Consider the following 27,231-nt stretch of genomic DNA (forward strand, 5'->3'; position numbering starts at 1 on the left):
GCTGTTTTCTTTTATTTTGTAGAAAGGTTGTTTATAATAAAAGGATAAATGCATATTGGGATCAAAGCAATGTGGGCCAAGAGGCATTGGACTGTGACGAGTAGATGAAGAGGTTTTATAAAATGACAAAAAAGGAGGCTGAAATGTTTTGGCTCTGGTTGCACTGTGATGAAAATGGCTTTAATGCAATGTTTAACAACCTTATGTTTATGTTCAACTACACTGCAAAAGGGCCATTTTTAGCTGTTATGTTTTTTTAATGTTCAAGAGCTTTTTGTAGAATATGATTTAACTGTCATTTTCTTCAATCATTGAATTATTAGAACATCTAAATTATTTTTTTGTAAAAAGCTTTTCCTTCAGCCATTTAAAGGCACGTTACAAGCACATCTCATATTGAGCCAGGATAAACCCTGAAATATATTTGATGAAAATGTTGAGGGATGTAGAAATACAGTTGTGGTCAAAATTTCACATACACTTACACAAAGTTTAATTTATAAAAATGACCCATTCAAAAGTTTACATACACTTGTTACCTGGATAATCCCTGAGGACAACTGATATGCAACTATCACAAAAGGTTCAAACAGTCACTGATGCTTCAGAAGGAGAAATAATGCATTAAGAGCCAGGGGTGAAAACTTTTGAACAGAATGTAGATGTGTAAATTTTTTCTTATTTTGCCTAAATATCACATTTTTTTCATTTAGTACTGCCCTTCAGAAGCTACAGAAGATACTTGTTTCCTAGAAGACATTGTAGGATTTCAGCGCGAATCAGACAATTCAGGAGATCCGATTAGAAGTAAAAACACTTCTACAGCCTCAAATTCCACAAATTCCAGCAACTCCAGCATGACCAGACCCCTGTCATAAAAATTTGTCATGTGACACCCTAGTGCCAGCCAGCCTGAAGCAAACCTAACCAACTAACATTAACACAAAAGGAGATTGTCAAATTTGGAGCAAGTAACCAAGATTAATTGTCAAAGAGATGCACATCTTGAACATCACATGAGAATCATTAGAGATTTCGGTTGGGGGACTCCCCCACCCGGAGGACAAAAGACTGAGATTCCTTCCCTAAACTTTTGACCTCCCAGCTCAGAGAACGTACCCTCACGCTCCCAATACGGCCCAGGAAACTGCCTATTGATGTATATATGCACCTAAAATTATGCTAAAAGAACTTATGAGCAACTCATCATTCCTATGCATAACTTCCTATACTCTTTGTAACCCATACATTTGCCTATTATGTTTTAATCACTTATTGTGTATGTCCCTTTTGATAACTATTGAATAGTTTAATGGTTTATATTGGTGTTTGGTATGCGTGAACTCGAAATTGCATTCTTGAAATGTTTCTATAATTCAATTCTTTATAAAATGTATTTTAGTCTGGTTATCGAAATCATGTCCAAATTTAACTTTGCAAAGAGCGGAAAATAGGGACCACGGGACTGATAAGATAACATGGTGATTTATGGTTAGGGAGGAGGAACCAGCAGTACCCCGACTTAGGACAATGTTTTAATTGGTCAAGACACCATTTGGGATGTGTCCAAAAGCTGACTTTAAATACTCAGGACACCATTCAAATCGCTCTCTTACTCTTACGCTCTTACGCCATACCCTTGCTCTCTTACTCTTACGGCTTTGTGCCGCCGCGTTTCGACGCTGCCTGTCCTGCATGCCAGCCGCTCCTCTAAAGGAAACATGAGAAGTCCGTTACACTTCTGTCATTTACTTTAATTCTTTTTTTTTTCTTTCCGTTGAGAGTTTCGTGTTCTAGTTAAGTTTTGTGCAAACCGCGACCCAAACGTCTTTGCTGACCTGAACTTTAACCAGCGCACAACTCCATATCCAGCCAACGCCCAAGAAGACATCACATCGACCGACCACCAACCAATCGACAACCGCGAAAGGAATTCCCTCGGCACAGAAAAAGGCAACGCAAGTAACCTCCAGGTTCTAACTGAACTGGTGCATTTGATATAAAGTTTAATAACCTCTTTGAGAGACTCAATACGAGGGTTAATTAAGTGATTGATGGTTGTTCAGGTCTAAGCAATTACACATATTGCTATAAACTTGGGACTTCATATTTTCATTCCTTTAAACTCATTCTTTCCTCACTTTCTCTTTCTGCAACCTGTGTGAATGCGTGTGTTTATGTTAGATTAGTTTGTATGTGTTAGGTTTATCCAATAAAATCATATTTTTATTAGAAAAGATAAGTATCTTGTGTTTTGTGCTTACAAGTTAATGTCTTAAACTGCCGATTTTGCTACTGTGCTAATATATAGTGTTTTCACTATATTCTGGATAGTAATATCCATTGCAGAGTTTCTGTTACACGGCTCGTTTAATGAATCGCGGGTCGACTCTGAACAGCCGTAAAACAGCGATTCTGTTCAAATTCCCTACTGAATCATATTCGATTCCCTTTGAGCTAAATTAAATGTACCTAATCCTTACAACATGTTTAATTTACCCTGATCTTCAAATTCAAAAAGTTTTCACCTCCAGGCTTTTAATGCATCTGGAGCATCAGTATCAATCTAAACCTTTTGTAATAGTTGCATATGAGTCCCTCAGTTGTCCTCAGTGTAAAAAGACGGATCTCAAAATGATAGTCATTGTTGGAAAGGGTTCAAATATGCCAAAAGATGCCAGAACACCAAAGAATTTGTAAAACCTGAAGGGTTTTTCTGAAAAACAGCGGTCAGTTTAACTGTTTAAACAAATTACAAACAAATGGTCACTGATGCTTAAGAAAGGAAACACGATGTAGTAAGAGCCAGGGGTGAAAGCTTTTGAACAGAATGAAGGTGTAATTTTTTTTCTTATTTTGCCTAAATATCATTTTTTTTTCCATTGAATACTGCCCTTTAGATGCTACAGAAGATACTTGTTTCCTAGAATACAAAATAAGTTCAATTTACCCTTATCTTCAAATTTAAAAAGTTTTAATCTCCAGGCTCTTAATTCATCTGGAGCATCAGTAACCATTTGAACCTTTTGTAATAGTTGTATATGAGTCCCTCAGTTGTCCTCAGTGCAAAAAGATAGATCTCAGAAACATAGTTATTGTTGGAAAGGGTTCAAATATGCAAAAGATGCTGGAAAACCAAAGATTTTGTAGGACCTGAAGGATTTTTCTGAACTGTTCAGAACAAAATGGTCACTGATGCTCTAGAAGGAAACACGATGCATTAAGAGCCAGGGGTGAAACCTTTGAACAGAATGAAGATGTGTACATTTATCTTATTTTGCCTAAATAAATATTTTTTATTATGTAGTACTGCCCTTCAGAAGCTACAGAAGATACTTACATGTTTCCCAGAAGACAAAAGTTCAAGTTCTTTGAAATTCAAATTCAAAAAGTTTTCACCTTAAGGCTGGATCATGGATCTTAATGGATCATGTTTCCTCTGGAGCATCAGTGAACATTTGAACATTTTGTAATAGTTGCATAAGAGTCCCTCAGTTGTCCTCAGTGTGAAAAGATGGATCTCAAAATCATACAGTCATTGCTGGAACAGGTTTAAAAATGCAAAAGTTGCTGGAAAACCGAAGATTTTGTGGGACTGGGACCTGAAAGATTTTTTCTGAAAAACAGCGTGCAGTTTAACTGCTCAAGACGAACAAGGGACTTGTGAACAACTACCACAAAAAAACAAAACAGTTGTAGGTCATTCAGGTAGCAACACTGTATTAAGAATCAAGTGTATGCATACTTTTGAATGGGATCATTTTTATAAATGCAAATATTATTTTTTCTTGTGGACAATATGTAAACGTCTTAATGTGAAATATCTTATTCAGGTCAGTACTAAATAAAAACAACAGGCATTATGTATGATCTTTCTTATTTTGGTAAAACAATTGTATGTAACATTTTGACCACAACTGTTTGTGTAGAATATAGACAAAAATATTGTGGATGTGAGTACTTGTACACAGACCTCACCAATCACAAACTATTCTCTTACAGTATATGTGTATACGCAGTGGCTTTTGACATCCTAATGGCTAATGCATTTCAATGCTGGACAAAAAAAAATGAACACACTGACCAAAGAAAAAAAAAATGTTAGTTTGTCAGCGGGCGAAAGTTCGCATTCAGTGTGAATAACTCCATGGGAATCCAGTGCCTCTATTCTTCTTCTAAGTCAATGACTTAGGAATGGTAAGGAGACTTAGGTAGGAAAAAAAACTCCATTCAGCCCTGTCACTGTAAATAGCGAAGACACTGGGGTGGAATAGGCCTATATGTGGTCCACCCGGTCAATAAACGAGAGTGGGTAGCAAATACAAATTCCCCATATAAGAAGGTGTTGCAGCACCCAGGCAGGAGGTGCCACAGGGCTCTTAATCAAAAAAGGTACCATAGTCCAAGACCAAAACTCATTCTCCTGAGGTGGTGCCTGTCCAGGCTTTTGGAAGTCATGAAAAGCACCCATATCATGGGGCTCCACTGAGTTTCTTCTTCCCTGCTGCCATCAAGGTGTGCAACTCTCTCTCTCCCCTCAGCTGAATATGTTTAGAAAGAAGTCTAGCTGCTGCAATGCCTGAGTTTCCTTTTTGGGATCAATAAAGTGTTCTCTTGCTTTCTCACAATTCAAAACAAGACATATCTTCTTGGGGTAAAACCAAGTACACTGACAAGGTGCAAATGAATCTGCCATGTAACCACCCACCTTGTTATGGAGGTGGTGTTTTACACAGAATCTCTAAAATAACATAAAACTTTGAACAGAAATTCTCAAGCATCAGTTATTGTCGGAGCACTTCTTATTGTTTGCCCTATTATGTAAGTTCATTGTCTTATTAATTCAACTCAGTGGTTTCATTGCTCAAACTAAACATTTACAGAGTTTTATAGCTTTCAAATTCACTGATGTTTGGTTACAGTTAGCTCATTTGAATAAGTAGATTACTTCCAGTTGAGTATTTGGGTTTCCTTGCCATATACAGCTTCTCTTTTAAGTGCAAATAACCCTTTTTGTTCAAACATGCCCTGTGCACTTCCATTGATAAGATTTATCTCTTTGTGGCGAGACATACTTTACAACATCAAAGAAGGGAAGACGGAAATTTTGATTTTACAGATCTTTACAGACTATTTCTGGCTGAAGTGAAGCAGATCCGCATCATGGGATTTTGCATAACAGCATTTTCACGCCTTAGACTGCTGGTGAAAACTTTACTATTTCCCAGCCTGTCATCACCGATGTCATCCCAATATGATTAAAAGATAACAGCCACTGCTTTGCACATGAAAAACATCCAAAATTAAAGTGCAACCTTTAAAATCTTTTAAAAGAGCTGAATAAAAACCAATTATGGATTTGGACAGATTGAGAGAGCGATGCTTTTAAAGACATGACATTAGAGTAAAGAAGGAGCCATTTTGCATGCTCTAATGGGTTGTGACAATCAATATATCATTAGCCCACACTGCAATTTTAATTATCGACAGATGTCTTTTTTAAAAGTTCTTTCAGCTGTACTCTCAGGAGCTAAATGATGCAAACCCATTCCCAATGCAACAAGCAGAGTTCTAACTGTCTCAAACTAATAATAATAATCAAATCAGAGGTTTGCAGAAACCCTTTCACATCTCAAGTGAATATCAGTGCCCCAAACACAAAGCATACTAATCATAATCATTAGGGCAAACAAAATGAATAAGCCTTTCACAAGTGAAATAATGAGGCCAAAACCAAGATGCAGATGTGTGCAGGGCAGTGCTTTTTGGTAAAGGAACCATTGACTCCTGGTTTAGATTTTACACTGTATGACAACATTAGGGATGCACAATCTCTATAGGTATCACTCAAAATATGTGACTGTTTAATGTTAGCATTATCAGCCTGATAAGTGAAAAAGCAGATATATTTAATATAATGTTTGGTATTAATAAAAGCGTGTAGATGTCTCAATTTTTAAAGGGGTCATGAACTCAAAATTCAAAATGAAATCAAAATTGTACTATAAAAACATACTGTAAGTTTCAAAAATCAAAACATTCTCTTTGGTCTAAAAACAGCTTATAATGAAGCTAGTCTGCCAAAACGACAGGTTGTGGAATGTGCCACTCTATGATATAACAGTGGCTAAACCCCGCCTCCACAAAGGATCAACATCACTGCCTGCTGAACCCCACCCACAGATTTGCGCATGTAGTGTAAATAAAGAGAGGAGAACGCAGGTCTACGCAGAAACCAAACGATAAAGATAGTTCCAAATACAAGAAGATGCTGTGCAGTGCCAAGCTGTGGAAAAACAGTCTTTGCATTGCTTTTCTTCTGATCCCAACTTTATTTTTAATGAAGTTCCACACTGCGTCAGTAAGAACTTGGTTCTTTGTTCACTTTATTTTACAGCGGATTCGTTTACAAACAAGGGACAATTTGATGTAGGGCTGTGAGCCAATCATAGCCAATAATAGCAGTGGGCGTTTACTTTTCAAGTTTACAATCCACCACGCCTATTCAAACTGAGCATTCTGATGAGGGGGGTTAAAGACAGGACAAAAATGTGCCTTTTACTTCTAAATTATGTTTTTTGATATTAAAAATCTTGATAACATACCTCAGGGAACAGTACAATATAAAAAATATTTTAAAAAGCAGCTCATGACCCCTTTTAAAATAAGTGTTGCAATCAAATTGCACAAGATGTCAATCACTAGCTAATATTGGCTAATATACCGGTTATTAGCTTGGGGTATCAGCCAAAAATGCCCATTTAAGTGCATACCGAGACAATGTCTATCAATTACAGTAAAGTAGACTAATTTCTGAGTAATTTCAAGGACCTAAGGAGTCAAGGGTGCTTACCCTTGCTCTGATGAGTATTTGCAGCATGCACAATGAAGAATTTACCTCTATTTCCTGAGTCGTTCATTTGTTTTGATCTGATTTGATTTTAGGCGGCTTTCACATGTCATACCTCACATTCCCGGGAGCCGGATATGGTGCAGGTGCAGGTACCTGTCCCATTGCCCAACACCTCCAAGGCTTCTGGCGTGGCTGCAGGGTTGTAGCTCATGTAATATTCCTGGAGCTGGGAGCTCAGGTTCTGTTCTGGCTCCTGACTCTTTTTCCTCCGCTTTCGGCCCACTGAACTCTGCTGCAACAGCCGGGTGGCACCGGGGTAACGTCTCCAGGAGACATAAATTACAGACAAGACAAGGGACACCGAGAGAAACAGTGCCACCCCACCCATCACCACTTTGTGAAATGACACGTTGTCTTGTTCAGGAGCTGGTGTGACTAATAAGCTGTCGGATGTTGAGGGTGTCCATTGATGGGAGTCTCTGGGATCTGGATTTGCACGGCTGGGGAAGGTGGGACGTTGAGGCGGCCGAGGATGGGGAGGGGGAAAAGGCGCCTCAGAGGCAGGTGAAGGCAAGGGTGGAGGTGGCGTTGTAGGAGACATTGTCGGTTCAGTCGGTTCTAGGGTTAGGTCATAATTTGGATCATAGGTCTGGAGATACAAAGGTGACTGTGCAGTAATTTCATAATCATCACAATCAATGTAGTTCTTTGAAGCCTCCATGACCTTCTCCCCTTGAAGGTGCTTGGGACTGCTGCAGATTATACTAGTGTCCTTGGTGCCTCTGAAACTCTTGAGCCAGACAACCAGAGGACAAATACCTGGTCCACAATCCCACATGTTGCCTGCAAGGCTAATAGCTGTTAGGGAGATCCAGGCAGCCACAACCTCCTGAGACACATTGGCCAGTTTGTTAGACTCTAAGTTGAGGACCTGAAGATTGGGGAGGCATTGAAATACAACAGGATCTAGTACCTGTATCTCATTGCCAGAGACATCAAGCTTTTGCAAGGTGTACCAGCTCCACGGAAGGCCTTGGTTGACAGCTCGAATACGGTTCCATTGTAGATACAGGGCACGGAGGTTAGCAAGGCGAGGAAAAAGAAAGAAGTTGATTCGTGAGAACTGATTATGCTCCAGGTGGAGCTCCATAAGTCGAGACAAACCCAGGAACGCCGTACGAGTAAGAACCCGAAGCCGATTATAGCCCAAGTCTAGAAACTCCAAGCTTCTACACTCTAGAAACGTACGAACAGGGATTGTCGTCAGTCCATTGGAGCGCAAGTGCAGATTCTGCAGTTTCCGGAGACCAAAAAACTGGCCTGGCTGCAGCTCCTGCAACTTGTTGTAGGACAGGTCGAGACTGCGTAGGTTGGGTACTCCATGAAAAGTAACATTGTGGAGCTGTGAAATCCTATTGGAGCTCAAGATCAACTCCTTCAATCGCCTCACCCCTTGAAAAGCGCGACTATCCACAAACATGATTTGATTGTGGTCCAGGTACAGCCACAGCAGCTGGTTAAGATGGGCAAACTGGTAGGGGAGCATTGTGTGCAGGTCATTATAGCGCAGGGACAGACCTTGACAACTGACTGAAATATTTTCTGGGACGTCCTGGAAGCCAGACGACTCGCAATGGACAATTTTTCCCTCGCAGCGACAGCTATAGGGGCACATCCTTTCTCCAGAACTGAACAGCAGGAGGGAGGAGGCTTGAAGGAGGAGGAGGCCCGCTAATCTCTTGTCACAAATAACAGAACCTGCAGAGGGAGAGAGCACAACATCAGCTTATCGTGTTTAACAAGAAGCAAAAAAAATCAGTTGTCAAGGCTCATATGATGCTGCTACCATCCAAACCTTCAGTATTTTCCCTAGGTCAGAAAGTTGCTATTTAATTTGACATAACTGTTTGATTCTCTTTTGTACTGTATGATTCATCGGAAGTCTTGGTGAAATATTATTAGCATGCGAGTGAAACATCACCCAGGACTGAAATACCGTCATTTATAGAAAAGCTAATAGTAATAACAGTCAATAAAAAAGGTGATTTAGATGTTTTAGAGTATTGCAGGTTGATAAGAAGCTGATTTGTACAAGATCCCTGTTCTTAGATGGTTACTCACCAAGTAAATAATTAATCAATCAAATTAGATTTTTTCTTTAAGGGCTTTTTTAGTGTCTTTGTTTGCTATTTATTTCAGGAATGGCTGACTGCATAATTGGAATTTGCGGTTTGTCGTCTTTTCAAACTGAGAGGTAACAGATTATTTAATGAAATAAAACCTTCCCACTCCCTGTCAAGATTAGCACACACAGCTCTATTACTTCTGATTGGTTTGCTTCTGACATCTGTCTCAGAATATGAGATCCCATAATCATATTCTATAGATATCATAATGACCTCATATACTAGCAAGACCTCAAAACAACCAATGGCAGATGTTGTACACATCCAGCTATCTTAATATCTGCACGTTTAATATTCACAGTAACATAACACCCAGGATTTAGAAGTTCTGCACAGCTAACAGCTCAAAGTAAATCACTATAAATCTGTTATTTTGCCTTTGGCACTCTCTTTTGAATTACACTAGAATTACATAAAGAGTCTCAAGAGAGTAATTTGGATTAATTTACTAAGAACCATTTTTAAAGCTTTTTTAAAAGTAATCATCACCTATGCACTAATCAACTTTAAGATGTGATTAATGTCCGACAATATCCTTAACACCGTATTTTATACCGTTTTATGGAAATTGATTAGTCAATTTAAAGCTGAATCATTACATCAAACATAATTACTCTGAAGCTATTACTGATCCTATGCTATCTGAAATGTGTTTCATATTGTCTAATCCATGCCAGAAAAGATGATGCGAAATGGACCGTCTTTTGCATCTCATACGTTTTAACTGCAACAGGAGTTTTCTTTGCCAGGAAAAAATACAGCAATGTGCAGACCAAAGAGAAAATTTATCAAAGTTTTAATGTATAAGCATTCAGTTGAAAATCTGCATTGCGTGTACCATGAACTCATTGTCTACTGTTAAAAAAAAAGGATGGAGGCTATCCAAGCATGCACAGCAATTTACAGAGTCATCAGTTTTACCAAACTATAATCCCACTGATGCTGTTAAGAAAATTTCAGAGGAAGCCTCGAGAAAAAAAAAACCTAGAGATCACTGTCATTAGGCCTATATCTCCTAACAGTGCTGTCTTTTTCTTTTTCAACAATTCAGAGTCTGATAATTGCATATCATTGTGGTTATGCAGTGGCTCAGTATAGATTTCCAGGTAAACATATGGATGGCAATGAAAGCCATGACACCGGCTATTAACTGATCTATAAGGCTTTTTAAGGAGAAAAAAAACTCAGGACCTTTTCTCCTTGTTTCCAAATGACTTGTTGACTATTATCAATTCTTATGCTTCACTGGTAGTCCATTGCACATATTATTTCCCTCTCTGCAAAGACACATATGTGACCCTGGACCACAAAACCAGTCTTAAGTCGCTGGGGTATATTTGTAGCAATAGCCAAAAATACATTGCATGGGTCAAAATTTTTAATTTTTCTTTTATGCCAAAAATCATTAAGAAATTAAGTAAAGTTCATGTTCCATGAAGATTTTTTGTAAAATTCCTACTGTAAACATATCAAAATGTAATTTTTGATTTGTAATATGCATTGTTAAGAACCTAATTTGGACAACTTTAAAGGTGATTTTCTCAGTCTTTTTGATTTTTTTGCATCCTCAGATTTCTGATTTCAAATAGATGTATCTCAGTCAAATATTGTCCTATCCTAACAAACCATATATCAATAGAAAGCTTATTTATTGAATCTCAGTTTTGTCAAATTTAACCTTATGACTGGTTTTGTGGTCCAGGGTCACATATTTGTGAAGTGACATTATGTTTGGTTCATGTTTCCTTAGGTGTTCATGTAAGTCTTAAGAGCTACCGGCGACAGGAAACGTACAATGAACTAGAGAAGATTAACCTTCATAATGATCCCTAGAAACACTGAGCTGTCCATATATTGCAGCCACAACAACAAATTTAGTCTTTAAAATACCCAGCCTCAAGTTCCAGGAAAAACTCTATTAGTACAAATAGAAAAGTGTACAAATTACCTGTTTGCTTGCTTTTTTTGGTCATCCTACAGTATTGGACATTATTAACCCAAGGGGTCAAGGTCTGGCTCGAAAACATGGCGCTGTTATCTTTATCGACCTTTATCGTACATGCCCTAACTAGACCATATGGTTGCAAACAGCATATTTCTCTTGTTTCTACAGTGCCAAAAGAAATCATAAATTACCTGAGCTGTGTGGGCTAAATTAAATCTAATGAGATAAAAAAAAAAAGAGAGAGCGTACTGCAAAATAAAAAAATGGCTATGTCTTTTTACTGAGATTTCCTTGCAAGCTGCACTGTGGTTTGATTCATGATAGATGACTGTTATGGGCCATTCTTTTAATGAATAATAACAAAAACTGCAAAGAACTGCACACTCAGAAGTCTGATTCACTGAGAACAATTACTGAATCAACATGAGTTGTATGGATCTTGCATTTATTCAGTCATCGAAAAGGTTTTCCTGTCAAAGGCTAACAAAAATGTGAAATTGGGCAAACTATGCAACAAAGAAACAAAGAAAACAGATCAACTGTGGGCAAATACAAAAGAAAAAGGGAATGAGAAAACTTTTATTTCATTAAAAGAAATATGCTAAGAAGACATAAGAATATGTTTTTAATAATAAAATATTGATAAAATATTTTCATTACAAAAGAAAATAAATTGAAATAAACAAATAAAACCAGTCAAAGTTTTTTTAATGCTCTTGGCTGCATTTACAATATATTGCATTTATACTGTTAGGCTGATTGTTTTGTTACTAATATATTGATATAATTTTTAACTTACATCGCCCACCTATATATTAGATAGTGTTTTAGTGTCACATAAAAAAAACTAAGATTACGAGATTGAAGTTGTAATATTTTAAGAAAAAAAGTCATAATTACGAGAATAAAGTCTAAATATTTAGAAAATAAAGTAAAAATTACGAGAATAGAGTCATAGCAATAGAAGAATAAAGTCAAAATATTTTGGGAATAAAGTCAAAATTATGAGAATAAAGTCATAATTACGAGAATAAAGTCAAAATTACGAGAATAAAGTTAAAATTACAGGAATTAAGTCGAAGCAAGTACAAGATTATTTTTGAAAATAGTCAAAATGACTAGAATAAATTCAAAATTACGAGAAAAGTCAAAATATTTTGAGAATAAAGTTAAATTTACTGGAATAAAGTCAAAATATTTTGAGAATAAAGTCAAAATTACAGGAATTAAGTCGAAGCAAGTACAAGATTATTTTTTGAAAATAAAGTCGAAATGACTAGAGTAAAGTCAAAATTACGAGAAAAGTCAAAATATTTTGAGAATAAAGTCAAATTTACTAGAATAAAGTCTAGATATTTTAAAATGAAGTCGAAATTACTAGAATGAAGTCAAAATACTTAGAGAATAAATTCAAAATTACAAGAATAGAGTCATAGCAATAGGAGAATAAAGTCAAAATATTTTAAGAATAAAGTCGAATTTACTGGAATAAAGTCAAATATTTTGAGAATAAAGTTGAATTTACTGGAATAAAGTCAAAATATTTTGAGAATAAAGTCAAAATTACAGGAATTAAATCGAAGCAAGTACAAGATTATTTTTGAAAATAAAGTCGAAATGACTAGAATAAAGTAAAAATTACATGAAAAGTCAAAATATTTTGAGAATAAAGTCAAATTTACTAGAATAAAGTCTAGATATTTTGAGAATGAAGTCAAAATACTTAGAGAATAAATTCAAAATTACGAGAATAGAGTCATAGCAATAGGAGAATAAAGTCAAAATATTTTGAGAATAAAGTCAAAATTACAGGAATTAAGTCGAAGCAAGTACTAGATTGTTTTTGAAAATAAAGTAGGAATGATCAGAATAAAGTCAAAATTATGAAAAAAGTCAAAATATTTTGACAATAAAGTTGAAGTTACTAGAATAAAGTCTAGATATTTTGAGAATAAAGTCACAGCAATACGAGAATGAGGTCAAAATATTTTGAGATATTTTGAGATAAATCAAAATTACAAGAAAAGTGCAACTATTTTGAGAATAAAGTCAAAATGACTAAAATGAAGTCGAAATATTTTGAAAATAAAGTCAAAATTACGAAAATAAAGTCGTAGCAATACGAGAATCAAGTCGAAATATTTTGAGAATAAAGTCAAAATTACAAGAATAAAATGTAAGTATTTTGAGAATAAAGTCAAAATATTTTGAAAATAAAATAGAAATTACTGGAATAAAGTCAAAATATTTTGAGAATAAAGTCAAAATTATGAGAAAAGTCAAAATATTTTGAGAATAAAGTCAAAATTATAAGAATAAAGTTGCAGCAATACGAGAATGAGGTCCAAATATTTTGAAAATAAAGTCGAAATGACTAGAATAAAGTCTAAATATTTTGAGAATAAAGTAAAAATTACGAGAATAAAGCTGTAGCAATACGAGAATGTCAAAATATTTTGAGAATAGTCATAATTACGAGAATGTCAAAATATTTTGAGAATAAAGTCAAAATTAAGAGAATAAAGTCGAAGCAATCCAAGAATGAGCTCAAAAATTTTTGAGAATAAAGTAAAAATTACAAGAAAAGTTGAAATATTTTGAGAATAAAGTCGAAATGACTAGAATAAAGTCGAAATATTTTAAGACTAAAGTCAAAATAAGAATAAAGTCGTAGCAATACGAGAATGAAGTCAAAATATTTCAAGAATAAAGTAAAAATTACGAGAATAATATCACAATATTTTAAGAATAAAGTCGAAATTACTAGAATAAAGTTTAAATATCTTGAGAATAAAGTCACAATTACAGGAATTAAGTCAAACTACAAGTACAAGATTAAGGTTATAGGAGATAATAGCCTTCTGTATATTGTGCATGCAAAAAGCCAGGATTGGGAGCACGGGGAAAAATTCTGTTGGCCAATGTTATGATTTCTGATAATAATCCCACATACATTCAAATCAGTTGCCAGCCCACAAATTTCTCCCGGTGCTCCTAATTCTGCCCATTTGCATGTGCATACTCTTCTATAACTTTAATATTTATTATATTTACTTTAATACTTGCTACGACTTAATTCTTATAATTTTGATGTTATTCTCAAAATATTTTGACATTATTCTCATAATTTTGACTTTTTTTCTCAAAATAGTATGACTTTACTCTCATAATTTTAGATTTTATTTTATTTTTTAACATGTGCACACTAAAAGCGTATTTAATAATTGTATGTATGTATATTACATACAAAGTCAATGCAAAGATGCAAATACGTGCAGGGTGACATGAATGATGTGAATTAGGCAATGTGATTGCCGCGAACACACAATATACTCCTCATTTGTGTCTTCCATAGAAGTAGAAAAATTCAACTCGAGCGGAAAATTCACATGGCGCATTGTCGCACAAGCCAATCAGCTATGATCTTATTGACACGTCCGATTGTATCAGAAAATCGAGAAGAGCATTATGTGATGATTTTATTCACTCAAGTGATCTAGAGCAGTGGTTCTCAATCCTAGTCCTGGAGGACCCCTGCTCTGCACATTTTGCATGTCTCTCTTATTTAACACACCTGATTGAGATCTTCAGCTTGTTAGTTCAGTTCATGGATCTCTACTAATGAGCTGATGATCTCAATCAGGTGTGTTAAATAAGGGAGACATGCAAAATGTGCAGAGCAGGGGTCCCCCAGGACCAGGATTGAGAACCATTGATCTAGAGCAATAACGCAATGAGAATATCTCAGGTGTGCATACACAAATTAGCTTAATTTCCATCTTATATTTCTGCTGGCATTTGGTATCAAGGATTTTCATATATTTCAGGTGCAACATTTGATATTCAAACCAACACACTGCCAGCTGAGAGCAGTAATTCTCTTATGCGGGATCCTTATCTACCAAGACAGTGCCAATCAATGGCACTCAAGTTTAAATATTTACAATACCCCTCATAAACCGAAACTCAGACTCTGGATGTCTTTGATACAACTCAAACCACGAGAATAACTAACCAGCCACTCACAAATGCAGCGACACAGCAGTGTTTGACTGCAAATGTCATTCGGTGTCGAACGAATCAGAGATCTATGGCAGACCGTGGTGGCGAGTCTGCCACCTGTGAGTAATACTGCAGATAAAAATCGATCCACACGCCACTTTTTTTACTCAGCAAACTAAAATACTTTGAAGGTCTATGCGCTATAGCTCATCCAAGGTTAGTTCATTTAAAAGCCACTCATTTAAAACATTGTACAACTGTGGCAGGCCCCTATTCAAATGGCTAGGAAGATGCTGGCACATACAGCAGAGTCAGCTGTCATATTTCTTGGCAAAGTGACAAGCCTGATATTTCATATAAATGCTACGGTGAAGCTAAGGCTATTACCCAAAGAGCCAAGGTAATGACAAAACCTGGCTAAAATGTGAACTTTTGTAGCAGAATGGACTCAAATGGTTTTAACGCATAGGTTTCCCTATTTATATCAGTTTCAGTAGCCTAATATGTTAAAAAAAAAAAAAAAACTATAACCGACTTCCTGCTGCTTGCATCAAACTTAACTGTCAAGTCTAAATGTTTAATGGAAGTCTAAACTGTCACTAAATGTTTAATGGAAGAACTGCACGTATCATATTGAAATCTCTCTAAACTTAACTTTGAGCAGAAAATTGAGTGCAAATATAATTTTAATAACTTACCTGAGACCACAGGTCACAGAAAATGCAAAAGTGCCTATTCTTGGAATGGAAAATAATGGTCATTTTCTTTACAAAGGTTCTCCTTGTATTATAAGTATGATGAAATATGACTCAGAGCCACTACATAACGTGTTTAAGACCCTCTCAAGTTGTTTGCCTCTATATAGGATCCCCCTTTTGAGCATAATTTGGTCCTATTTATAGAAAATGTACAAACATACAAAGACTAAACAGTCAAAGTCCGGTAATGGGACTCCTGAATTCTCCTGAAATATTTCACTGATTTTTGAGTACTGAGGCAAGACAGGCTGTAAAACTAATTAAATGAATGAACTACGTTTTTGTTTCATTAAACTCTCCAGTATATTTGAAATTAATTAGGGGTCGACCGTTTATTTGCGCCGAAATTAAGCATTTTTGTGGTTGTTGGTATCGTCCATTTTTAAAACCATTTTGCCAATAAAATAATTTAAAAGCAATTAAAGAAAGTTAGAGCCCTTGTTATTTTTCATTTTGACATTTATTTTAATTTTTACACCAGACATATAAATCGGTTCAAAATATTGGTTATCGGTCTACTTGATCAGTAATAATCGGTATCTGCATCAGCCCTAAAAAAAAAAAAAAAACATTTTGATTGACCCCTACATTTAATCACAAAAGTTTTTCCCTGCCTCAATATGGGTCAGAGCCCTTGTTATTCTTAATTTTGACATTAATTTTAATTTTTACAGCAGACACACACATATACATATATTGGTTCAATATATCGGTTATCTATCTACTTGATCTGCAATAATCGGTATTGACCCTAAGAAACACGTATCAGTTGACCCCTACATTTAATCACAAAAGTTTTTCCCTACCTCAATATGGGTCAGAGCCCTTGCTATTCTTAATTTTGACATTAATTTTAATTTTTACTGCGCACACACACACACACACACACACACACACACACACACACACACACACACACACACACACACACATGTTGGGTTTACATGTTTTATGGGGACAATCCATAGGCGTAATGGTTTTCATACTGTACAAACCGTATTTTCTATCGCCCTACACCTACCCTACACCTAAACCTAGCCCTCACAGGAGATTGTGCATACTTTTACTTCCTCAAGAAAACTCTTTGTGCATGATTTATAAGCCTGTTTCCTCATGGGGACCTGAGAAATGTCCCCACAAGGTCAAAATCTACTAGTATTACTATCCCTGTGGGGACATTTGGTCCCCACAACGTGATGAATACCAGGTACACACAAACACACACACATATATCGGTTCAAAATATTGGTTATCTGTCTACTTGATCTGTAATAATCTGTACCATTCCCGAAAAATGCATATCAGTCGACCCCTACAATTAATCACAAAGGTTTTTACCTACCTCAACATGGGTCAGAGCCCTTGCTATTCTTAATTTTGACATTAATTTTTTAATTTTTACAGCAGACACACACACACACACACACACACACACACACACACACACACTTATCTGTTCAAAATATCGGCTATCTGTATACTTGATCTGTAATAATCGGTACCATTTCTAAAAAACGCATATCAGTCGACCCCTACATTTAATCACACAAGTTTTTCCCTGCCACAATATGGGTCAGGGTCCTTGTTATTCTTAATTTTGACATTCATTTTAATTTTTACAGGAGACACACACACACACACACATATACTGTACATATATCGGTTCAATATATCGGTTATCAGTTTACTTGTTCTGTAATAATCGGTATCATCCCTGAAAAACACATATCGGTTGACCCCTACATTTAATCACAAAAGTTTTTCCCTAGCTCAGTATGGGTCAGTACTAGGGCTGGGCGATTAATCTAAGGCGATTGTCGTGCGCATTTTGTCAATAAAGCCAGTTCTTTGATTAGCCGTAAATCTCCAGCACCTGTTTTGAGATGAAGCAGCATGTAGTACACAGAGCCGTAGTTCACTTAGAAGCTACGCCTAATCGTGTTCATAATCGAAATCGATTTAATCGAACGATTATAAAATCGAAAAGAAATCGTTTGCGATAATGGCAGCTGTTTGCGTAGCTTCTCAGTGAACTACGGTGCTAGTGTAAAAAACGGTGCTACATCTCAAAGCACGTGAAAATACCACATTTAATAATATTTTTACTTCAAACTTACTTCATAACGTCAGCCAAGTGTTTAAAATGAATCCGTCTGTGAAATGATGTGGCTTCTTAGACATAATAACGCACATAACATAGTTCATAATATTCTAAGCAGTGATTAACGCATTGCATTATAAGTATACATTATTCTAATGAAAATTACAATAATACGAACTTCAGTAAACCATATATTGTCATAGTAGTGTGTTTATTAATCATGTTGAATGAATGAAAGCAGTTAAATCTTCCGTTTATTTAGCTGCTGCTATAGGTATTCTCTAGGTTTCTCCTTCAGGTGTTTTTGGCGTTTCCGAGACACAGAGCGCCCTCTGGCCTTCGGATGAAGATTTACTGCTGATCACAGATCACATAGAAATGGAGATCACAGATCACCGTGCTTCACTAAAAGATACGCATGACAATCGCAGCTTCCGATTAATCTCGATTTCATGTCGATTTATTGCGCAGCCCTAGTCAGTACCATCAGATATAAAATACTTAGCCTGTTGTAATTATTGACAAAGATGTTTTCATCAAATTAATGAATTGAGACAACAGAACGGTTTCAAACTGATTTTCAGCTACATCTATTGAATTCTCAAAACAGGGAGACAGAAAATCTGAATATCACACCTGTTAAAACAGCTGCCTTTTTTAATTGTCTGATGTGCTAATAAAGAAAATGATCTAAAAATACCAGACTAATTCACAATACTTGTGACAAAGTTAAAAAATATAAGCAAATAAAAACCATAACATTCATTAAAAGAACTTGTAGCAGATGAAATATAGTCAAAAATATAGCAATTTTCATGAATACCTGATGTTGTTGACAAAAAGTAGGGTCACAGCTATGAAACCTTTTAATATAAAATAAATATATTTTAATTGTTTTAATATTTTGAATTTCAATTAAGTTTTCTTGAGTGATATACATTTAATCTATTTGCGGTATTTTATTTTATTTTATTTTTTTTGTGAAAATCTAATAAAACGGCACATTTTTGTAATGGCAGGTAAGGTACATAGGGCATGCTTTTAGTCCTGCGCTTTAAGATAATAATAATTTTAAAAAATGCACCCAAAGTACTTCTGAACAGACTCCAAAAAATATCTTGAGAGAGACTCCAATTTTATTTGGATGGAGCACAGTGGTTCTTGCATAACAATGTTAGCACCTGCCTAATGTGTTTCAAGATCATGAAAAGTTTTAGGATAATGAAATTTTAGGGTGGTTAAATAACAGATCACTCAGCAGGATGGGAAACAAGCAGTATTTAACAAGATATAGCAGCTCTTGACTGATTCCAGAGCTGGATTTTATCCATACGAAACCACATAAGCTCAAGCACATAATTCACCCGGTCAAACCAAAGCTGCGATATTGAAATGATGGACCTCCCGCACACTTAAGGCACATTATTCAACACACATTAATTGTGAGATTGAAGAGTGCTGTAACTGTGCCTCAGTCGGGATGTGGAGCGCAGAACAAAAGTGTGATTTATACTAAAAGCACTATTTATGGCACAACTGTGGTTGTAAAATCAGCTTAATCCACTGCTATGAATAAAGTGTGCTGCAGTGGGACAAATATACTATATATTTGAATTGCACTTAAGTAACAGGCTTCAGGGTTAAGAATGCTCAAAGTTTGGTGGTGACTGCTCGCAAATAAATTAAACATGCTCCAATAAGACTAAAGTGAAGCTCATACCTGTGAGGACAAGCAGTCATCTTTCCTAATATTAAGAAGAGAGACTTTGAATACTGTGCAGCTGTATACTTTGTTGTGTCCATGGCTTTTAGAAGGACTAAAAGTACTTATATTACTTTTTTTTTTTTTTTTTTTTTTTTACTTTTTTTGTGCAAATAGTGAAATTCAATGGGGATTGAAATAAGACCACCACATTTAGTTTTTCATGAACGAAAATTTTCAACTATAGGCATCTTTGGCGTTCCACTGAAGAAAGAAATCCGATGACAGGATTTTCATTATTTGGTGAACTGTCCCTTTAAGCTTCTCGAGGCTTGCTGCAATTTCAGCCTCCCTTTCTCAGTCATATTTATTTAAGCTATTGCATTGAAAGGGTAAATGGGAATACTGATATAACCAAGCGAAATGAAAATATGTATGCTTTCTTTGAAAACCTTTGACTCTTTTCAGCAAAAACAAGCTAAAATACCTTTTTTTTTTAAGGAAAAAAGGTCTGTGTAATGAAAGCAAAGTATGAATGTGAGTCACTTAAGGTTTTTTTATGTTAAAAATGAGATCTTTAGTCCTCACTCGCATTTAAATCCTTGGATCTTCTCTGAACACAAGAGCTGACATATTAAAGAGTGATTTTCCATATGGTAAAGTGATAAAGCACTGTAGTTTTAATATAAGCCTTCCCTGTAGGCTTCTGAAGTGTGTATGAAGAGCTAGTGATCAACATAATGGCCTCAAGAATGGATCTGATTCATATAGACGTGTATTTTCATGACAACTGGCAATTTCTAAGTGCAATCCATCATCCCAACCCCGCCATGGCCCATCTCTACTCTTTGCTCAGCAGGAATAAATGTGAAATCATGTTAGCTAGTATGTTTGAGACTCTGGAATCAAATACTGAATTAGATAGAGAATTAGAATGTTTAAAACATGAACCATAATTCACTATTTAGACTACAGTACATAATTGATATAATATCCGTTGGGGAGGGTTTACAGAGTCAAGCTATCCACAAGGATAGTCCAAAAGGACTATCTCTCATTATGTAAAGAAATTATAATAAAACCATGCTGACAGAATCAGACAAGGGTCAACTATAATAAACAGAGGAATCAACCTTAAAAAGGCTAAACGGTGAACTTAAGACAAGTTATTGTTCATAAATGTCAAGCCAGGCAAGATGTGTTTTATGTTATAAATGTAACATATTGGGCAAAGGTCAGTGAGTCTGGGCAATAACAGTGGAAATGTTCATTTGCTTTTTTGTAGCTCAGACTTTAAAGTACGCAGCCATTCAAAACTTGTTTTTTTTAAAAAACATTTACCCTGAGAAATAATTACTTGAGTATAAAGTATGACAACTAGCCTCGGTCTTCCCTGTAGGCTACGTATGCAATTATGCTGCACTGTAAAACCTGCTTTGCCAAGTAATCTATACCTACATCTACATTAAATGTTTAAAAGATTACAGATTTTAAAGACCTGACAGAAAAACCTCCATAAGATATCAGGTTTTCATTGTTTATATTTTGAGGACCAGAAAAAAAGAGCGAACGCAACAAACTGAAATCTTCCTTTGTGACTGGATGCTCCACTGAACTATCAAACACATTTAGGTCATTTCTTATTCTCTTTAAAAAGAAAAGGTGGTGAGCTTACCAGAGTTTTTTTGGCTTCATTAGATTTCGTCATCTCTCAACAAGAGATTCAAGAACCAATCGTTTTTATAGTCTAAGCTTTTAATAAACCGTTCACACAATTGACAAAATCGGTCTGGACCATGAACTGAATCAGTAGATCATTTAAGAACTGAACTCATCGGATCTGTCAGACTTTCCGAATCCAAGTGATCCAGTTTATGACTCACCAGGATAAAAATGTATAATAATAACAAACAATTCTAATAACAATCTTTCAGCAAATGAACCGAGAAGTTTTAAGCCAAGTGAGCCGATACTAACAGGTTCTAACAGTATTTTTATTAAAACATGCTAACATTTTTCCTCTGAGATTAACTGTAGTATAGTTTAATTCTGATTTAGGTTCTATTTAGGGTCTGCAACAAAAGTAATCAAAGAAATATGTGACCCTGGACCACAAAACCAGTTTTAAGTAGCACGGATATATTTATAGCAATAGCCAAAAATACATTGTATGGGTCAAAAGTTATAGATTTTTCTTTTATGCCAAAAATATCAAGTAAACATCATGTTCCATTAAGATATTTTGACAATTTACTACTGTAAATATATCAAAACTTAATTTTTGATTAATAATATGCATTGCTAAGAACTTCATTTGGACAACTTTAAAGGCGATTTTCTCAGTATTTAGATTTTTTTGCACCCTCAGATTCCAGATTTTCAAATCCCAGCCAATTGTCATATCAAACCATACTTCAAAGGAATACTTATTTAGTCTCAATAAAGCTTATAAATATCAATTAAAAAAAAAAAAACCTTATGACTGGTTTTGTGGTCCAGGGTCACATATTAACAAAAATACATTTGGAAAAAGAGTACTAAACAGCAATATGTGCACACAAAGAGATTTATCTTAAAATTTCAGGCCATGCATTATGCCACACTTTGGTGTCAGAGACCACGTGCTTACGTAAACGCGTTAAAACCGCTTCTTTAAAATGAACTGTTCGAAAGAATCGATTCGCGAAAACGAATCGAACTTCCCATCACTAATTTGTGGGTTGAAATGACTAAAAAGACCAATCGTTGTGACAGGCAAGCCAACGTTTCTTTGAAATGCTACGTTGTAATACCTGTCCCTGAGATGAATTTCACATTTCCATGATACGTGACTAACAAATACAGAAGAAGAAAAAAAATGTAACGTTAGTTTCTTCATTTTAGATACTATGTTAATATTTAAGAGTGCATTTTATACCTCCATTTCATACAAATGGACCGATTAATGTTCTGAATCTGCAAACGCTATAACATCGATATTAACTATAAACATGTTGTTTTTTACGAATCCCCATCAGTAGTAATGGATAAACTTTATCCCAGGATGCCAAGTACTCACCCATATCAGCCGCGCGCTCTTGATTCCACTCGCGTTTAATCCCTGCGGTTACTGCACAGATATTCAGTCTCTCCGAAACCACTCCAACGAAGACTTTTACCTTTAGTGCGAGCAGTATTACAGCCCAACTAAAATCATTATCGATCCGACTCCATGTCGCAAAACACTTTAGAACGTGCCGCGTCCCCCGTTTAATCCAACAACGCGGCAAACCAGTATCCACCAGCAATTAACATGATGGTCATCCGTCGTTCAAACGGAATAGGCATTCTCGCTACGCAGCAAGCAACTGATAGAAGATGAGGGCAAAAGTTGTTCTGGGTCGCATAATTGATACAGTAATGTTTGAATCATGCGGAGCTTATCGACCAGAGGTACCAGAGGTAAGCAAAGCCGAAAAAGACTGAGTCTTGAGGGCTTTGCGTGAGAGGAAAGCTGTGCTCGCCGCCGCAGTAGAGAGTCTCAGAGCTGCTCCGTCCCTGAGAAATATCACAGACCGTGATGATTGCGCGCTCCCGCCCTCAGGTCCTCTACAGTCATAATAAAGGTGACCCGAAGGCAAACCTGCTGCGGTAAACACTAGCAGAATGCCAGAACACCCCCCTATACCCAACCAAGACTGTTGATGAATGTAAATGACAGCCTGCTAATCACTATACAATAGCAAGAGAGATGCAGCGTGTGTACAGAAACATTAAAGGAATGGACACCAAACTTGGATTCAATGACTATTTTAATATAAAAAATACTTGACATTTAATCATTTAATAATTTAATACTAGTTTTGACAAAATATTTCAATTACTTTACACCCTAACGTCTGGGATATTGCCTGACAGAAAGATTTACATTTATTTCAAGATGATTTAGGATGGTTCAGCCAGACCACAGATGATTTATACTCTACATAATTAATTAAAATAGATAGGTGTTGCTGTTGAAAATACATTTAACCACATTTGAAATATAGAGATTTTCAATATTTATATTTAGATATCTTAATACATTTGATATATCACTGATTCTTGAAAATTTGGCAAAAACATGTCCCAACAAGAAAAGTGCTCATTCTGTTGGAAATGAAGAACATTTTCATAAATCAAAAGAATCAAGATTATAATCAGAGGGTCAGTTGCACATATGTAAGGTTCTTTTATAGTTTTCTTTTAATTTTGTATTAATTTAATTATCAAATCTGGCCCATTGCCTAAAAAATCACTTGTCCTCAGATAGGAGATAATCATTTCAGCTTGATTAAAAAAGCAAAAAGTAATCATTTAATTGAATAATAATTTTACTATATGAAAGAGTACATTGTAATATGTATCAAAAATTACAAACACTGTGTTTTGAATAATATTTACAATTATTTTTGGTTGCACAAAATGTGTCCCACATATGCGTCACCACCGTCAGATATTTATAAAAAGCAATAAAATCAGGCAACTACAAGGTCAACTGCATTCCTGAGGACCACATTATCAAATCTTCAGCTCTACTGCATGCTTCAAGATCAGCCAAGCTCCTGTAAATTTGCTATTTTCTCTTAAACTTGTTCATATTTTTGGACACTGCTACTGTGGCAACCATAACATGTCAACACCGTCTCTTTTGTATATATAATATTAGATTTGATAATGACATAAATGTATACTTTTTAAAAACAAGTCTGAAGTAGCTAGCAACAGAGTGGAAACAAGATGGCTAATGTGAACAACTAATGCATATCATGGGAAATAGTAGGTTTTTGTCACCACCGTCAGGTTTTCTGTCTGACGATGTTGAAATATTTGAAAAATATTTTATCACAGTGCTCAGGATTGTTATTTGTTGGACCAAATAGTTAAATAAAGTTGTTAAACAAGAAGCCGTTGACTTGAGTGGTATACATTTTGGAATTTTATGTTGTAATGAGGCCACTGTCACCACCGTCAGATTAGTGTCACCACCGTCAGAGGGAGTTTTAATTTTTTTAAATAAATATGCATAGGGGCCTACAATATATTTTGTCAGTGCTGCTGAGTTATTAAAGTAATAGTCTCTTTTAATACAAAAATACATTTGTTAAATAAAAAACTTTTTTTGTTTGATTTAAGCAAAAAGTAAACGTTGTAAAACGCTAAAAAGTAAAATGCCTATTTTATGAAAAAAATACAAAATGGGGAGGTGACACCAGTACATTGCTGAAAAGCTAAGACCTTGGTCTATAATAATATACATTCAGATGGTGTAATTAAACACATTTTTTTTTTTGAAAATTAAAGCCTGTTTTATCCAAATTCCCAAGAATCACATTCAATGGACCTGCAGTATTAATGGGCTCCAGATTATGGACCTATTTCTTTCCTTTTTGGTCCTTTCTGAAGTCTCAGATTGCTCTTAAATGAACTCCAATTAGAGTGTGTTTGGAAAAACAGCCTTATAGGGACAAATTAGTGTCCATGAATTTAGTGATTAGAGTGGAGAATTGAACTCTTTATTTATTTAATGAGTTTTTATTTTATTTTTGGTTCGTTTGTTCTTGATGTTCTTTAACACAGGCATTTCTGCAGGTCTTGATTATTACAGTATGTGCACTTGATGTAAAAAGAAAAATACAGAGACCAGCAGCTGAACTAAGAAAACACTCATGCCATATAAACCAATTATCCTGATTCATCGTCTGCTTTGAGAAGCAGGTTTATTCCGTGCTATTCTTGTGCTCTGAGTCTGACTGAGCCAACATTCATATGTGACCCTGAACCACAAAACCAGTCATGCACTCTTAAAAATAAAGGTGCTTTGAAAGGTTCTTCACAGCGATGCCATAGAAGAACCATTTTTGGATCTACATAAGTATATATTTGTAGCAATAGCCAACAATACATTGGATGGGTCAAAATTCTCGATTTTTCTTTTATGCCAAAAAATCATTAGGATATTAAGATCATGTTCCATCAGGATATTTTGAAAATTCCCCACCATAAATATATCAAAATTAAATTTTTGCATAGTAATGTGCATTATTGGGAAACTTAATTTGGACAGCTTTGAAGATTTTCTCAATATTTATATTTTTTGCACCCTTAGATTTTCAAATAGTTGTATCTCAGCCAAATCTGTCCCATCCTAACAATACATCAATGGAAAGCATATTTATTCAGCTTTCGTATGATGTATAATTCTCAATTTCAAAAAATTGACCCTTATGACAGGGTCACATATGTGTCAAAGGAAACCAAACAGTTAAAAACAACAAAGAAATACCAACTTCTTTTTTAAATACTTCACTTAATGGAAATATCATGGTTGGAACATTGGTCTTTCTGCCCAACCTTGTGGGTAAATGTAAATGACATGGAGCTGGTTTGGAAAAAATGAAATGAGTGCAAGTTGATGAGTTTTCTTCCGGTCTTTACTTGTGAATCCATCTAATTTTATGCTCCATAAGTCAATTATTTTATCACGGGCTCTGTTAACAAGGTGCAACTACACTTCTTGATGCTTTCGAAATGTTTTTGGCAGATTATCTACCAGTGAAAAGCACAAGATGATGTGCCTTTTTTCCTCTAGAAGAACTATTTTTTTTTCCTCCTATTATTTTTTACCCAACTATCTTGGCTGCCTTATCCATGATTTTAACAATGGGGGTGAAGAAAAAAACAAATTCTTGGAACTTTTGCACATTGGCAGTCTTGATATGAGTGGATTAAGGATGCTATGGCTTTATTTGATCTCTTGCCGCATTGAAGACATGCAGATAATTTTAAGCAATGGAATAAATTTTAGCAGGGGATTATCCAGTTTAAGCAGTGCAAGTAGTTAGGCACAAACAGGCAGTAGCCGATGGCAACGTAAGGATGGACGACGGCAAAACAAGGTCAATGCTGTAGGATTACAAATTTATAAAAGGTTAAACATAGATTCCAATATAACTGCCTAAACAGAAAAGTAATGCATATTGTGATTTCTAAGAGCAGACAAACCAGACCCTGAGACAGGAACCTTATGTCTTTAAGCAGTTCCTGAACATCTGGCAGGTTTCTCTTATTAAGTGTGAAATCTAAGCTCAAAGTACAACTGTGTCCTTTTGTTTATTCCCTTTGCATTTGAATGCTAAATAGATCAAAGCCGGGAAAATCCTACTAGGCTGACTATCTGTACTGCATTTGCATGCTTTGTTTAGATTGACTCCACCTCTATGTTTTCCTCTCCCCCTGGAAAGGTATATAAACTGTAATGTATATGCCTTAGTAGACGACTTTTGATGACTGCAGCGAACGAACAGCTAGGATCTCAATAAAGAGAAACTTCTGCTTCAAAGATATCCAAACGTCTCCTGGTCTCTGAGAAAAGTTCACAACAGTTTTGGTGCCCTGTGACCCGGATAGAGTTCCAGCTTCTTCACCTGAATCCAGATTGAAACAGCAAGCTCAACAGAAGATCTGCTTTCAAGACTGCATCTTTTGGAATCCAGAGCGAAACTTCCAGCTGAACAAAGATTTCCATGAATCTTCCTTTACAACCAAGGGTTGGTGAGTGCTACTCTATTCAAAAGAACCGCTAAAGACCAGTACATATAGTTATCCTCTGCGCCGTCAGAGAAGAGTTAACAGACAGCTGTAGGGTTTAGTTAACTAAGTTATC

At 35.6% G+C, this 27,231-nt stretch overlaps 1 protein-coding gene across 2 annotated transcripts in view; it reads right to left on the reverse strand.

Annotated features, from left to right (window-relative positions):
• The window catches only part of lrrtm4l1 (leucine rich repeat transmembrane neuronal 4 like 1), a 65,849-nt gene extending 42,630 nt beyond the window's left edge, over window positions 1-23,219 (reverse strand). The window contains exons 1-2 of one of the 2 annotated variants that reach the window (XR_012341729.1): window positions 22,606-23,219; window positions 6,899-8,611 (exon numbers count right to left, since the gene is read on the reverse strand). Coding sequence is in view for 1 of the 2 variants with exons in the window: in XM_073829556.1 (XP_073685657.1) it covers window positions 6,966-8,611; window positions 22,606-22,609 (1,650 nt within the window). In the remaining variant the exon portion in view is untranslated. The remainder of the gene's footprint in view (window positions 1-6,898; window positions 8,612-22,605) is intronic. The other variant, XM_073829556.1, reaches the window with a different exon arrangement.
• Between the last annotated feature and the right edge of the window lie 4,012 nt (window positions 23,220-27,231).

Source organism: Garra rufa, chromosome 23, assembly GCF_049309525.1.
Source record: "Garra rufa chromosome 23, GarRuf1.0, whole genome shotgun sequence".
Classification (NCBI taxonomy): domain Eukaryota; kingdom Metazoa; phylum Chordata; class Actinopteri; order Cypriniformes; family Cyprinidae; genus Garra; species Garra rufa.